The sequence below is a fragment of the Myotis daubentonii genome, chromosome 2 (genome assembly GCF_963259705.1).
Source record: "Myotis daubentonii chromosome 2, mMyoDau2.1, whole genome shotgun sequence".
NCBI lineage: Eukaryota > Metazoa > Chordata > Mammalia > Chiroptera > Vespertilionidae > Myotis > Myotis daubentonii.
Genome location: NC_081841.1, coordinates 41,602,973 through 41,619,549, shown reverse-complemented (window position 1 = coordinate 41,619,549; position 16,577 = coordinate 41,602,973). Strand labels below are relative to the sequence as shown.

Below are 16,577 nucleotides of genomic sequence, written 5' to 3'. Positions count from 1 at the left end.
CACTGGGTCAAATGGGAGTTCCATTTTTAGTTTTTTGAGGAAACTCCATACTCTTCTCCACAGTGGCTGCATCAGTCTGCATTCCCATCAGCAGTGCATGAGGGTTCCTTTTTCTTTGCATCCTCGCCAGCATTTGTCATTTGTTGATGATAGCCATTCTGACAGGTGTGAGATGGTACCTCATTGTCGTTTTGATTTGCATCTCAAGGATGATTAGTGACTTTGAGCATGTTTTTATATGTCTCTTGCCTTCTGTATGTCCAGTTTTGAAAAGTATTTAGGTCCATTGCCCATTTTTTGATTGGGTTGTTTATCTTCCTTTTGTTGAGTTGTATGAATTCTCTGTAAATTTTGGAGATTAAACCCTTATCAGAGATAACATTGGCAAATATGTTCTCCCATGCAGTGGCCTTTCTTGTTGTTTTGTTGATGGTTTCTTTTGCTGTGCAGAAGCTTTTTATTTTGATTTAGTCCCATTTGTTTATTTTCTCTTTAGTTTCCATTTCCCTAGGAGCTATATCGGTTAAGATAGTGCTTCAACAGATGTCTGAGATTTTACTGCCTGTGGGTTCCTCTAAGATTTTTATGGTTTCCCGTCTTACGTTTAAGTTCTTCATCCATTTTGAGTTTATTTTTGTGTATGTGGTAAGTTGGTGGTATAGTTTCATTTTTTTGCATGTATTTGTCCAGTTTTCCCAACACCATTTATTTAAGAGACTGTCTTGACTCCATTGTATGCTCTTGCCTCCTTTGTCAAATATTAATTGAGCATAGTGGTTTGGGCCAATTTATGGGTTCTCTATTCTATTCAGTTGGTCTATATGTCTGTTCTTGTGCCAGTACCAGACAGTTTTGAGAACAGTGGCTTTGTAATACAGCTTGATATCTGGTATTGAGATCCCTCCTACTTTGTTCTTTGTCAGGATTGCTGTATCTATTTGGGGGTCTTTTTTTATTCCAGATGATTTTTTGGAGAGTTCATTCTAGATCTGTGAAATATGACATTGGTATTTCAATGGGAAGTGCATTGAATCTATAGATTGCTTTGGGTAGTATGGACATTTTAATGATGTTGATTCTACCAATCCATAAACACGATATGTTCTTCTATCTGTTTATGTCTTCCTCTATCTCTTTTTTCAGTATCCTATAGTTTTCCTAGTATAGGTCTTTTTCATCCTTAGTTAAGTTTATTCCTAGGTATCTTAATTTTTTGGTGCAATAGTAAATGGGATTTTTTTTTTTAATCTCTCTTTTTGTAAATTCACTATTGGTGTTTAAGAATGCCATAGATTTCTGGGCATTAATTTTGTATCCTGCTACATTGCTGAATTCATTTATTAAGTCTAATAATTTTTTGATGAAGTCTTTAGGGTTTTCTATGTACAGTATCATGTCATCTGTGAATAATGACAGTTTTACGGTTTCTTTTCCAATTTGGATACCTTTTATTTCTTCTTCTTGTCTAATTGCTATGGCTAGCACTTCTAGTGCTATGTCGAGCAGGAGTGATGCAAGTAGGCATCCCTGTCTTGTTCCTGTTCTTAGGGGAAATGATTTTAGTTTTTGACCATTGAGTATGATGTTGGCTGTGGGTTTGTCATATATGGCTTTTATTATGTTTAGATGTGATCCCTCTATTCCCACTTTGCTGAGGGTTTTTATCAAGAAAGGGTGTTGGATTTTGTCAAATGCTTTTTCTGTATCAATTTATGTGATTTTTTTATCTCTCAATTTGTTTATGTGATGCATCATGTTTATTGATTTGCGGATATTGTACCATCCTTGCATCCCTGGGATAAATCCTACTTGGTCGTGGCGTATCATCTTTCTGATATAATGCTGGATCCAATTTGCTAGAATTGTGTTGAGGATTTTGGCATCTATGTTCATGAGGGACATTGGTCTGTAATTCTCCTTCTTTTTGTTGTCTTTATCTAGTTTTGGTATTAGGGTAATGCTGGCTTCATAAAATGAGGTTGGGAGTGTTCCTTCCTCTTGAATTCTTATAATTGAGTTTAAGATTATTAATTTATGCCAAAAAAGGTCTTGGATAATGAGTTACATGACAAAACTATATTTCTTTCCCTTAGAAAAAAAGGTTCATGGATTCTCTGGTAATCCCGGTGTTTAACATTCAAGAGGAATTGTATAAGAATGTAAATCTTCAATTTCTGGTTTGTGTTCATACACTAGTACATGCACTTCCACTTGGTATCTTCTATGCAGGTTAAATATGTATAGTCCTAAACTGAGGTTCTTTTTCTTGAATTTATCTCAATAATGTGCCTGCACTACTCAGTTTATCTAATCCTCTAGTCTAATCTCTGGCGACTGTCCTCTCTATCACCACTACTAAGATTTAATTCTAATGTAACAACTGAATTAAAGATGTGTGCTGGTCCAGGTGACCTTTTAACTTCATCATTTTTACTTTAGTTGAAAAATGAATATGATACTGGGTGGTTGTTCTGGGCCTTCACAATATGTTAAATATTTCTGAACATTTTTCTCAAAACAAGAGTTCATCTGCTTTGTGCCATAAATAGATGAATGTTCTTTCCAGTACTGCTCCTCTGAAACAGTCTAACAATTAGTTCATTTAAAAATCAGGAATATTTCTATTCCACCATTTTCTACACGATTTGTTCCTAAATTGGAAAAGTACATATTTATCCAATTAGCTCAAGCACAAAACAAAGGAAAATTTTCAAAGTCTTGATTGTGAATTGTTTTTTAATTTTGCTTAAAGTTTTACAAGAAACAGTGTTTTGTGTTCTCAAAAATAACAGTGTATCTACTTTTTTTTTTTTTCAAATGACTGAAAACTTTCACTCTTGGTGACCAAAAGAACATTTCTCTAACAATTGTTTGAATTGTGAGATGATGAAACTTACTACTGTACAATTATGTTAAAGTGCTTGACTGTCCACCTATTTGGATAAGGTCATTGTGCCAGAGATTATTATAATCAGGTTTGCAGGTACCTCTGACAATCCAGTATTATTGATATTCAGAAAAAGACTTTTGAGGATATAAGTTACAATTCTTTCAAATGTAGCTGTTTTTAGATGTGTGCCATCATAAATATTATTAATAATTGTCTTTCTGCAAAATTCTAACCCCCCTCAGAACTGCATAGCATTGTATGTAACTACATTTTTCTAGCAATTAGAAAAGTTTTATTTAGTAATATAAGGCATTAGCTAAGACAAATTTTATTTTAAGTCATAAGGATTAATCACTTGGTGGGTAGCTAATACAATTCCAGCCTCTGGGAAGGAACCAACATATTTCCCATGAGCTGAACTAATCATAATATATCTGAGGAACAGGAGCAGTGCTTAAAAGGTTTATGTTTCTGATTTTAAAAGTAAATCATACTCACTGTAAGACATTAGGAAAACCCAGAAATACATAATAAAAAATAATTCGAAGGTAATATCTACATTCTAGTATACCTTCTCTTTTTATCTGTATACATATAAACTTATATTTTTATAAAAATTGATATACTATACATTGATTTTTTTTCTCTGAACAATAGGTTGCATATTTCCTTTAGTTAAACATTTGTTCAATTTTGTACAGGTGTAAATCAAATATGTGTACGTTCTGTGTCTTCATGGAGCTCAATTGTCTGGTGAGGGAAATATAAAACAAGCAAACAAATAAAACTATAATTCCAAAGTTTAAGTTTTATGGAAGAAAAAAACCAGGTTCCATAGGAGAATAAGTTCAGAGGAAGGGACCAGCTTTAAAGTGGGTGTCATATAGAGCCAGAATGCTGACATTTAAACAGAGGCTTAAAGGATGAAAAAAAAGTCCGCAGTGCAAGAGTGGGGTTAGGAGAATCCTAGGAAGAAGACAGAGCAGGTGCAAAGGCCATAAGATGGAAAGGATTTGGTGTGCAAGGGGACCTAAAGGAAGAGAAGCTGGCTGGGGCAAAGAGAAAAGAGGGGATACCGGCCCATGATGAAGGTCAAGAGGTAGGTGGGTCCAGGCCCTGTAGACAAAAGAAAATATTTATGTCAAGCACCATGGGAAGCCAATAAAGACTTTTAGAGTGATGAAACTGCATTTCTGTGTTTTCATTTTTTGGAAGATTACTCTGGATGTTATACGGAGGATGAGTTGGAGAGAGAAAAAGAATAAAGAGGGATGTGAGTTAGGAGGCCCTTGAAGTGATCATGAGAAAGATGAAAGCTTGAATTAATCTAATGACAGGAGCTATGGAGAGAAGTAAAGAGCTCGAAGATGTGTTTTCGAGTTGGAATTGACAATTTCTGAGATTGTGATGAAGAGGAGTTGAGGAGGATGACTCCCATTTGTCTGTGGAATCAAGTAGATAGTGGTGTCATTTATTGACAAAGGGTAGATTTGGTAAGCATTGGAGTGGTGGTTGTGGTTTACAATAAACGTTTAAGTTTAGATGATAATTCTGAAGGGCCTGTAAGACAGCTGAATGTGTAAGTTAAGAAGACAGCTGTATGCATAAGTCTACTATACTCAGGTTGAGTCTGGGCTAATGATACACATTTGGAAGTTAGCATGTAGATGGGATTTAAAGTCAATGGAGCAGATAAAATAACCTAATTGAAGAGAGAAGAAAGAGAGATGAAGAGGTCCAAGAACTGTGCTTTGACAAGCAGAGATTGCACTGAGAATCTAAGAGGGGGAAAACAGGGTGGTGTGCTGTCAAAAAGCCAGAAAAGCTGGCTTCGGAAAGGAAGGAGTGGACAGCTTTGTCAAATGCTGCTGAGCCGTCTAGTGGGAGGAGGCCCCAAAAGTGACCATTGGATTTAGCAATATGAAGGTTATTGGTGATACCATCAAAAGCAATTTCAGAGCTATGTGTTAGAGGCTTATAGTAATAGATGTTAATAATTTATAGGAGATTAGCTAAAATTTTAATGGCTACATATTAATCTTCACTTGAGATAGTAGAATATGCTCAGTCACCCATATTGCTGACAAGCCAATGTTCCCTAAGAAACAGGCTGGTGGATGTTTTAATGGTTCAGTGGCCCTTGGGAATCGCTGGCTTGCAATTCAATGGGGTTTACCCTTGGGAACTGTACGTTATCTTCTTACTACTGAGTGTGGGTGTGGGTTGAAATCCACAAGAAGGATTTGGGCGCTGGGTAATATGAATACTGGCTGAGTGTCTCTTTGAGACTATTGTGTATTTGCCCATTTGATGCTCTGGCCTGGAATCCGTTTTGCCCTCAGTCGGTAGGAAGGCTGGGAGGGCTCAGGCTGTCTCTGGTTCAGATTTGCACTCCTTGACCTCTGCACTGCCTGCCTGGGGCTATTAGGTACCTGTTCTTGTTCCCATTCCCTGAAAGTGGGGACCATGGATAAGCTCATTGTGGAAGCTTTTCAGGTAGCATGTTCTATGCTGAAATAGAGGAGAGACCTAGAGAGAACAGATTTAGTAGCCACAGTGACTTAGGTCTGGACCCTCTGCTTGAATTCTGTAATCTTTTTTTTTTTTTTTAAATATATTTTATTGATTTTTTATAGAGAGGAAGGGAGAGAGATAGAGAGTTAGAAACATCGATGAGAGAGAAACATCGATCAGCCGCCTTCTGCACATCTCCTACTGGGGATGTGCCCGCAACCAAGGTACATGCCCTTTACCGGAATTGAACCTGGGACCTTTCAGTCCGCAGGCCGACGCTCTATCCACTGAGCCAAACCAGTTTCGGCAATTCTGTAATCTTTAAAGTGGGACAAACATTACTCACATTCAGGGTTATGATAAAAATTTAAAGTAATGTGTGAAAAGTGCTTAGAACCAAGTAAGTACTCAATAGTGGCTGTCATCATCATTATTGTTCAAAGTAAATGCTCAGTATTTTGGAAATGTTGAATTAGTTGCCTTGGTTATGGTTTATCTATATGATATTTGTCCATGATTTAAAACATTGCCCAGTGCAAACATTGCCTCTGCAAACTAGTTCTTATTTGGATAATTAGCAATAGCCATAGTAAGTCCTTTGTCATTGGTATTTTGTACCATCGTTTCATTATCAAAATTTATGTAAGCTCATGACCTTCACTTTTTAGTGGATTAGCACAGTTCTTTTGTTCCTATTAAAAGGATAGTTTTTCCTTGAACTTGAATAAAAGTTGGTTCTCTGATAAGACAGCATGCATAATGCTGTTCAGAACCAGAGGTTCAAATTCCCTCATTAGAATTCCATGACAACAGGAGGGTAAGAATGTGAGCCTAATACAAAAAAGAGATAAAAAGTTTCTGCTTGATCTTAGGAGGCAGTGCCTGGTGGCCTTCCTTCACATTGAAAGGAAAGGAGGGAAGTCTAGATGTGGAGTTTTGTTTCTTAGTTTCACATCCCCTAAGTTGGGGAAACTTATTTTTTCTGAGTAAAAATGCAATGTACTAGCTTAAAATGTGTAAGAATCATAGATTCCGTGTTGGCTGTCTAGGTACCATAAGAATGAAAACAAAACAAAAACCAAGTGATTAAAGTGTATAATAGAGTATAAAAAACTTCTGCCCAAAACATGGCTAATCACTGTATTGTGTAGAGCAGCGGTTGCCAACCGGTGGTCTGCGGACCACTAGTGCTCTCTGGGCCAGTGCCTACATATCCTGGCTATACCCTCACCTCCTCTCTCACACCTACATCCTGTTGGCTCTACCTCCAGGTATAAGAATCCAATCACTTCTTTCCCCCCACTCCTGCTCATCAGCCAGGGCTGAGCCGCTGTCACCTCTGTGAGGTCTGAAGGTTGGCGACCACTAGTGTAGAGGACTGCTTGATTATGAATACTTTGACTCCTCCAAGTGTAAGAATATGTGTTGCTTAGATGAGTTATGCACTAGGTTAGGCAAAATATATGTGATGAATTTAAATTAAGATAGAAATAACTTTTTTTGATTAGAAAGGGATTTGGCGTTCAGATGGGGAGCAAAGGGGAAGCCTTTTATATGAATTTTCAGAAGCTGCTTTTCTAGTAATTTGAATGAACTCAGTGCTCGTGTTCTGATTCCCATAAATAAGAGGGAATGATTTGATCTCTAAAAACTTTCTGCAGGACTTTATTTTATAAAATCACTTGGATATTTGTTGTTTATATTTTCAAGGAACTATGTTAATACTAAGTTGATACTATAAAAGTAACGCAAGGCTTGATTTAACCTCTCTCTCCCTCAACAGTTTGGAAGGACTGAAGTAATTGATAATACACTCAACCCGGATTTTGTAAGAAAATTTATTCTGGACTACTTTTTTGAAGAAAGAGAGAATCTTCGTTTTGACTTGTAAGTTCTACTAAAACTTGCATTTAAAAGAATTAATATTTAAAGGCAATTTTAATAACCGAAGGCTGGGTCCTATGGTTGCACTGAATGCTAGATTATATTGTCAGGAAGCTAGATTAATTTTATTTAGCATGTGAGCTGAGCATTGCCATAGTACTGCTGTGCATTTTACAGGTTTTTGGTTGTATGTCTCTTGAAATAGTAAGTGAACAATTTAACCATGCAGAAATGCTGAGCAGTATATATGGACATTCTTTCAAACTGTCCTATGCCTTAATCTTGCAAGTTCTGCCTGTACTCCACAGTGATCTCGTCTACCCATGGGGGATGTCTCTCAGATCTTTAAGTTTCTTTCAGCTGCCTCTTTATATAGTACATGCATCCCTGCCTAACTATGGTTTCTTTTTATCACATCATGGCCTTATATTTCCAAGGCCCGGGATGCTTGATAATTTTGGTATTTTCAATATTCCTGTGATTTTTGATACTGTATCAGCCATATTAAAATACTATTGTTAACATCAACTCCCTATTCACAGAGAATCTGGAGTCAGTCTGCTTGTAAGATAGTATCATTGAGTTTTTGTTCCACAGAGATGAACTGTGGTGATTGTTGAACTTCCTGGATTTTGTTAAAAGGAAATCTATTGAGAAAAAAAAGTATGTCATATTATAATATGTGCTTAAAATATTGAAATAATTAAAGAGAGTTTATGAACATTATGTGTATTTAAAGAGACCAACCTTATTTTGAATAGCTGAAAACAATGAAGTATACTTAGTGGAATGTCATGATTTCCTGACCATGTTTATCATGGAGATTGCATATAGTGTTGTTATTTAAAAAACATATAAATCAGGTCGAATGCAGTTTGATTTTCCCATTGTTCAGGGCCTTCAGAGTAATTTTAAAAATCTATTTTCCTTTTTTTTTACATCAGCATGGTACCCCCTTAATTTTCCCCTCTATTTTAGACTTAACTTTATCCAAAAACCAGCCACTATTTCATGATTCTTTGTTTCTCTTTTTATTTCCCTTTCTCTCTTTCTTCTTTCTCATTCATCTGTATTGTTTTCTCTCATTTAGAAGTTAAACATATTTATTATAAACTTTAAATAATATAGGCATTGAAAAAGTGAAAGTTTCTTGTTACACCAATACCAAAAAAATTGTTTTAAGTTTTCCAATAACTGTCCCAAGTCTGTCAATTCCAGTTTTCCCTATTGGTTAATGGCTCCTTTATTTAATATTCTAAATTCATGACTTTTGAGTGATTTTTTTTATTAGAACCATCTTACTTTTTTTAAAAAATATATATATTTTATTGATTTTTTACAGAGAGGAAGGGAGAGGGATAGAGAGTTAGAAACATCGATGAGAGAGAAACATTAATCAGCTGCCTCCTGCACACCCTACTGGGGATGTGCCCGCAGCCAAGGTACATGCCCTTGACCGGAATGGAACCCGGGACCCTTGAGCCAAATCGGTTAGGGCAAGAACCATCTGACTTTGAATCGTTATGCACTCTTTACTTTAAAACTTTCATCTCAAACTTAATTCACAACCTCTCTTCTCCATTGGAGCTACCCTCCCAGCTACTTGTAGGAGAAAAGGGAGGTGGATGAGCAGAAAGGTAGGGGAGTGGGAGGCAAAGATGTGGCTCTCCTACCTCCTGAAAAACCTCCAGGGGTGGGCAAACTTTTTGACTGGAGGGCCACTATGGGTTCTTAAACTGGACCGGAGGGCCGGAACAAAAGCATGGATGGAGTGTTTGTGTGGACTAATATAAATTCAAAGTAAACATCATTACATAAAAGGGTACGGTCTTTTTTTTTTTTTTTAGTTTTATTCATTTCAAACGGGCCTTAGTTTGCCTACAGCTGATTCTAGAGTTGACAGTAGAGGGTACCAACCTCCAGGGACCTGTGTTAAGCACTTGTCTTCCTCATCTGGAGGAGGAACTAAATAGACCATTGTTTCTGTTCCTCAGCTCTCAGCAGGCATTTCCTGGGGCTGAACTGACATTCTCTTCCCCTGGCAGCTGCAGGGTGGACCTGCAGGCAGGTTCAATCTCTAGCTGTCCAGGGAACCAGATGCTGTCCTCCCCTTCTGAGGAGAGCCCAGGTTTTGGAGCTTCCCTTCCCTTGGCTTTGGGCAGTGAATGAACCGCCTCCTGCCCTCCCTTTATGGGAATGGGCTGTCACTTTATGAGCAAGCTTCCTGGAGAAGGGCCTGACTCATCCAGTGGCAGCTCAGAGCTAAGCATGATACTTGGCTGCTTTTGTTTTCAGCTTTGGACCTTAGTAGGAATTTTAGAATACAGGAATCATTCCAGTCAACATCTGCCACAGTGTAATAGAAAACAGCCCTTAGGATCCATCCAAAGCAGTTACTGCCAATCAGGTACTCTAATAATGGGATTTCGGTAGCTAGATGAAGTTGCTTACAAAATTCCCCTTAGTAAATTTAGGCACAGCGGGGTGCACAGTCCTCAGGGTAAACTACGGAGCTTCCTGCTTTGCAATGTATCCTCTCTTAAGCAGAGTATGGCATTCATAACCCCCTACCACCACCACCACCACGACCACACACACACTCTGTAACCATTAGGATATAGTGTTTATGTTCTGACTTGTGAGGGTGAGGACCACAGTTAGTCTTGATACTTTTAGAAATGTTAGAAGGAAAATTCCATTGATGGAAAAATCACTGTCATTTAGAATGCATTATAATTCAACATATCTGAAGCCTTTAGAGATATGCTATCAATTACCCATTTTGAGATAATAGCATTTAAAAAGCTTTGCTGAAGACAATGGGAGAGGGTTGTATTTGAAGGTAAATCTTTGTCATGAAAACCTAAACGCCTTTCTTTTTGCTTCCTGTAGCAGATCACACCATGTCGTGTCTCCCCAGTCCACACTAAAGCCTTTATAGAAACCAGTTTCAAGGACTGAGTCTTGGGAAGGAGCCAGTGTAGTTATGTTTCACCTTTGATGTTACTACAGTTGCTAATTTCAGTCTTAGCCTTAAAAAAAAAAAAGCCTTGAATAAGAACAATGTCTTGAGTAAGAAGTACTTTTTGTACTAACATCTGCTGGTCTTCAATAGATGCTGGCCGTTTGCTGATGTAAAATTCTAGGTTCCAGCTGTTGCGAGTGCCCAGAGCACCCTGTTTGTGTAATTCTTCTGAGGCTGGTATTTGCATCACATCATTGTAAAGCCAATCTGTGGTAAACGGTCTTGACTAGGGGTTAAGTGCACCTCTGTCCTGCATCAGTGCACTCGGTGAACTCCCATTCTTGGCCTTTCATTGATTGAGATGCTTTGTTTCTTTGTGAGAACATTCTTGCTTTGTGTGAGGGAAGACTTTAATTAACCTTAAAAAAAGGCAGTTAATTTTTTGTAGGAAGTTATGCATAAGGGATGTGCAAGGAATATGATTTGGGAGGAAGACTGGAACGAGTACAAATATTTTCCTATTCAAGAATTTGGCAAATTCTGGTTGTTTTGACTATCAGTGATTTTACCATTTCTACAAATTCTTTAAAAAGAGGAGCCAAAGTGGTAGTGAATGATGTCTTCCCGGTATCTCTTCAAGAAATCATTTATTTCAGTACAACTAGTCTAAACAGGACATATAGTAATCCTGTAGAAACACATTTTTCTTATTATAACATACATGTTTTCTCCAAGTTCTGTGATTGGGGAAAAATAATGTCTCCTTACTTTAGCCAACTTTCCAAGTTAACAACAGCATTTAAGATATTAAATAAGAATTAAAATGCATGCAAATGACAGTCTGTGCCCTACCCGGTTTGGCTTAGTAGATAGAGCATTGGACTGTGGAGTGAAGGGTCCTGGGTTCGACTCCTGTCAAGGGCACATGCCTGGGTTGCGGGCTTGATCCCCAGTAGTGGGTGTGCAGGAGGCAGCCAGTCAATGATTCTCTCTGATCTTGATGTTTCTATCTCTCTCTCCCTGTCCAAATCTATAAAAATATATTTAAAAAAATAAAACAAAAAACAAACAAAACCCGCAAAAAACAAATGGCACCCTGTTATCAGCCTCTCTGCTTCTTTTTTAATGATCCAGAGAAGAGGAATTGCAGTTTTGGGGGAATTTTGAATAGTATTAGAACACTATTTGCTTTGCAGGAAAGAGAAGTTTTAAACTTGTATTTTCAAGCAGCAAAATTGATGACTGAAATATTAGGACTCCTATTTAGGTTGTAGAAGTAAAAATTTCTCTCCCCACTGATATAATTTTGAATGCTTTCTATATTATTTATGTTTTTTAAAAAATGCTGATATTTTTCTCTAGTTGTGTGTTATGGAAATAATTTGAGTTTCCCATTTTAATCTTTTAGGTACGATGTTGATTCAAAGAGCCCCAACTTGTCCAAACATGTAAGTTCATATTTTATGTTTTTTTATGATGATTTAATAACATAAACCATAATATCATGATTTTTGATGGATATTGATTTATTACCATTAAACTTACATGCCTATAACCTTCCTGTAAGAATTGTCATAGAAAATAAATGACAATTTTAAAGAACCCTAGAATAACATTTAGAAGAGCTTTTTACAGAAAGATTCCTCAGTATGTGAAATGGATTAGTCTCATCTACTTTTTATTTTTTAAAGGAATGATGTCAGTTTCCTGTAATGTTTGAAGCTGGGTGAGGTCTTTTTGGGACGCTTCACTTCTGAGAGAATGGGAAGTGCGTACTTGGGTGCAGGCGGAGTGACTACTATCCCGCCGTCCTGGTAGCTCATTTGTTCATCAGTATTTTCTAAGTACGTCCTCATGCTGTCTCCCAGCCCAGCTTCTGAGGGTACAATATAAGCAACACAGACATGGAGTCTGTCCTCAGGTCACTTACAGTCTCTTTTTTCCTGATCTTTCCATTCCTCTATTGTTAAGAGCTGCTCTACTCACCTGGGGAATTTGAAGGTTCAGGGCCTCAGAGGGAGGCAGATAAAGAGGCGGAGATAGGAAGGGAGGGAGGAGAGTGGGGCTCTCTGGCTAGTCATTGGTGGCCCAGATCCGCTTGTTTGTTGACCTGTGGGATTGGAATTAGGCCAGACCTAGCAGGAAGGGCTGAAGGGGGTTGAAAAGAGCATCCTGAAAGGGACTTAACTGGGTGTCACATGAAATCTGAGTACAGAGAGAATTGGCAGCTGCACCAGGGCTGAGAGGCCAGCGGGACCACTGTCCAGGCCCGGAGGCTCAGGAGGGTCAGATTGTCCACCTTCCATGGTTGTAGGCTAGTACCTAGGCTCGAATATATATGAGGTATGATTACATGTGTTATCTGATATATCTGATTTCCAGTGCAGTTTGGAGAGGAGGAATGTTTTCTTTAGAGAATTGAGGTGACATAGGGGTGAGCCCAAGCTCAGAGACTGATTTGGGGAAATTGGGAGCCTGGGTATAGTGGTAAAAATAATAATTTACTGATCCTTTCTTTCATGGAAGGAATATTGATTTTTGTTATGAAGCATAGAACAAGCATTTGAAGAAAAATTCAAAGAACCGTCTGTTTTAGTTACTTTTCCACAGATTGAAGAAAAGTACTGTAATAAGCTCATCCTTTTCCATAAGTAAAATTCAGTGCATTTGCCATGTCACCTTCCTTCTCCTCATGATAAGATTGATAGCATTGTAGCTGGACATTTAAATTATCCATAGCTTTGTATGGGAAGTTTTCTAAATTTCATTGGAAGGATCAGAAAAGGAGCCATGTTTTTTAGGCAAAATTACTTAGTTGCTAGGAAAGAAAATGCATTCACTTATCTCACATGCAGGTGGTTTATTAAAGGGATTTAGGAGCATTTCGTGTGATGTGTAACTTGCCTTTATGGGAATAAACTGCAGTAGAAACAGGCACAGTGGATTGGGACTGAGGCAGCTATTCATTCTCTCTCTCTCTCTCTCTCTCTCTCTCTCTCTCTCTCTCTCTCTCTCTCTCTCTCTCCCCCCCCCCCTCTTTTTTTGATCCCTTTCAGGCCACATATTCTTTGCACTGACTCTTCTCTGAGCTTCTGTTTCTCTCTGAAGATCACAGTTCTCTGTTTATTATCGTGTATATAGGGAAAATGACCTCCTTAACCCTGAGTGGACCTACTCTCCCTGATGTGGTTTCTGCATTTCTTGTTCAAACTAATCCTCAGAGGGAATGATAGCTGGGCAGTGAAGGACACTCCCACGGGGATGGATATTTTGAGGGTGAGTGTGAAGGTGGTAACATGTGGTCCCAACCTGCTTAGTTGCCTTGAGTTCAGGGCAGGGAGTAGTAGTGGGATAGGAAGGTACCTCATATCTGATTAACTCTATCTTACTTCAATAGTCAGTAATGTCCAAATATTATTATGCAAGAGATGTCTCTTTTTGAGTAGTCTCATTCTTTTATTTTTTTAAATTTATTTTTCAATTGCAATTGACATATAATAGTATATTAGTTTCAGGTGTGCAACATAGTGATTAGACATTTATATTAATTTATATTAATATAAATTGCAGAGTGATCACCTTATGAAGTGATCACCCCAATAAAGCTAGGATCCATCTGATACCATACAGAATTATTACAGTCTTATTAACTATATTCCCTATGTTGTACATTACATCCCTGTGACTTTTTTTTTCTGTGACTATTTTTACAATTGGCAATTTGTACTTCTTTGTTGTTGTTGTTGTTATCTTCACCCAAGGATATTTTTCCATTGACTTTTAGGGAGTGTGGAAGAGAGAGGGAAAGACAGAGAGAAACATCAATGTGAGAGAAACACATCGATTGGTTGCTTCCTGCATGAGCCCCTACCAGGGCCAGGACCGGGGAGCAGCCTGCAACCAAGGGACTTGCCCTTGACCGGAATCGAACCCGACACCCTTTGGTCCACAGGCCAATGCTCTATCCACTGAGCCATACTGGCTAGGGCCAATTTGTACTTCTTAATCCCTTTCACCTTTTCCACCAGTTCTCCTACCCCCAACCCCCATATCATGATCATCAACCTGTTCTCTGTATCTAGGAGTTTGTTTCTGTTTTGTTTGTTCATTTATGTTGTATTTTAGGTTCCACATATAAGTGATATAATAAGATATTTGTCTTTCTCTGATTCATTTCACTTATCATAATATTATATGAATCCATCTATGTTGCCACAAATGGCAAGATTATATTCTCTTTTTAGCTGAGTAATATGCCATTGTATGTATCCACCCTAACTTCTTTATCGATTCATTTATCAATGGACACTTAGGTTGCTTTCATATCTTGGCTATTGTAAATAATGCTGCAGTGAACATAGAGGTACATATATCTTTTCAAATTAGTGTTTTGAATTTCTTTAGATAAATACCCAGAAGTTGAATTGCTGGGTCATATGGTAATTCTGTTTTTAATTTTTTGAGGAACCTCCGTATAGTTTTCTATAGCACCAGTTTACAATCCCATTAATAGTGCATGCGAGTTTCCTTTTCTCTACATCCTCACCAACACTTGTTTTTTATTGCTTTATTGATGATAGGCATTTTAACAAGTGTGAGGTGATATCTCATTGTGTTTTTTATTTGCAGTTCTCTAATGATTAGTGATCTTGAGCATCTTTTCAAATGTCTGATGGTCATCTGTATGTCCTCTTGGGAGAAATGTCTATCCAGGTCCTCTGCCCATTTTTTAATTTGAATATTTGGGATTTTTTTTTTTTTTTGGTGTTAAGTTATATGAGTGCCTTATCTATAATAATAATAAAAGCATAATGTCCTCATTAGACCAGACATCCAAACAACCTTCTGGACGTCCTCCCTGACGACCTTCCGGATAAGGCCAGGGGTGCAAAACCCAAGGCAAGCCCTGGCAGCTGTGAGAGCCAAGCCCCTTGTACGAATTTTGTGTATTGGGCCTCTAGTATATTTTGAATTTTAACCCATCATATGTATCATTGGGGAGTGTCTTCTACCATTCAGTAAGTTGTTTTTGTTTTGTTGATGGTGAGTTATGTCTTGTAGAAGTCATGAACGTACATATCTTTTCAAATATATATGTTTTGTAAAATAGCTTTTTTATTCCCATAAGAAAAGTTTTATGTCTTTCTCATGGTAATCATTCTTGACTGCTTTATCCACATGACATCTCCTTTACTATGTTCTCATCAGCATCCTTCTTTACAGAACAGCCTGGGTTTCTGTCAGAACTTCTTTTTCATTCTCCAACTTACTTTACTGCATTCTGGTTTCCATTTCTGCTTAAACTATCTGAATAGGTTACATTAAAATCTAGTGGCCTCTATTCATTCTTTATCTGAAATACTCCTTTGCCTCCATGAAAATATCTCCCTTGCTTTTCCTATCTCTCTGCTTACTCGTTATCTACCATGGTTTAGTTTCTCCTTATTCTCCTATCTTTTACTATTACTGTTTCTTATGACTTTATTTTTAATTTTTATCTCATCTTCCTATACAAGCTCTTCTTTTGAGAACACAACCATTTCCATGACGTATCCTGATGACTCCCAAATGTCTAATCCCCCTGTAACCTCAGCAAAGCCAAGTTCCAACTGCTTGTTAAGTATTTCCTGTTAGATATTTTGTAGAAGATTAAAACCTATACATATATAAAATGTATAATCTTTTCCATCCCAATTTTGTTTCTCTGCCTATATTATCTATCCAGCTTGAGAATTATCGCTAATATAGTAATACTTACTTGGTGGAATTATGCAGTGGAATTCTCAAGTGCAGTTGTTTAACATTTCCCTCCCCTTATGTCTCAGGGTCTGTTTTCCTTAACCTTTCTCATTTAGAAAAGAAAGCTGTTAGGTTGAAATTTGGATGCATTGTCAACCCCTTATTTATTCATTTGATTGTTGGTTGGTTTGTTTATTCATTTATTCATTCATAGTAGTGAGGATGGATGCTATTGACCCACACAGTTTCCCTGGTCTTTATTATGACAAACACATTTCAAATTTCTGAAATGATTCCTTAAAAAATGATACATCTAGCTCTTGAACAACCAAGAATAAAAATAAATAATCAACAACACAGGCAATATTGGCTCATTGAACACCGTAACACAGTGTTCTAGGGATCTTTCAAAAGAACTGAGAACCAAATTGAGTTTGACTGAAAACACATTAAATCCACCTTTATCAAAGTCAGGGACTCTGGGATATTATGTCTGGGCCTTTCCACCCAAGGCTGGAGTGCCGCCTTTAGAGAACCGTGGTAGTCCCACCCCAGGGGAGATTTTGGAAATCTCTAGCAGCCCTG

At 37.7% G+C, this 16,577-nt stretch overlaps 1 protein-coding gene across 3 annotated transcripts in view; it reads left to right on the top strand.

The window, feature by feature from the left end:
* The window catches only part of CPNE8 (copine 8), a 191,837-nt gene that overhangs the window by 42,296 nt on the left and 132,964 nt on the right, over positions 1 to 16,577 (top strand). For all 3 annotated transcript variants that reach the window (XM_059682550.1, XM_059682551.1, XM_059682552.1), the window contains 2 exons: positions 7,188 to 7,291; positions 11,662 to 11,701. In XM_059682550.1, the coding sequence (XP_059538533.1) occupies positions 7,188 to 7,291; positions 11,662 to 11,701 (144 nt within the window). The remainder of the gene's footprint in view (positions 1 to 7,187; positions 7,292 to 11,661; positions 11,702 to 16,577) is intronic.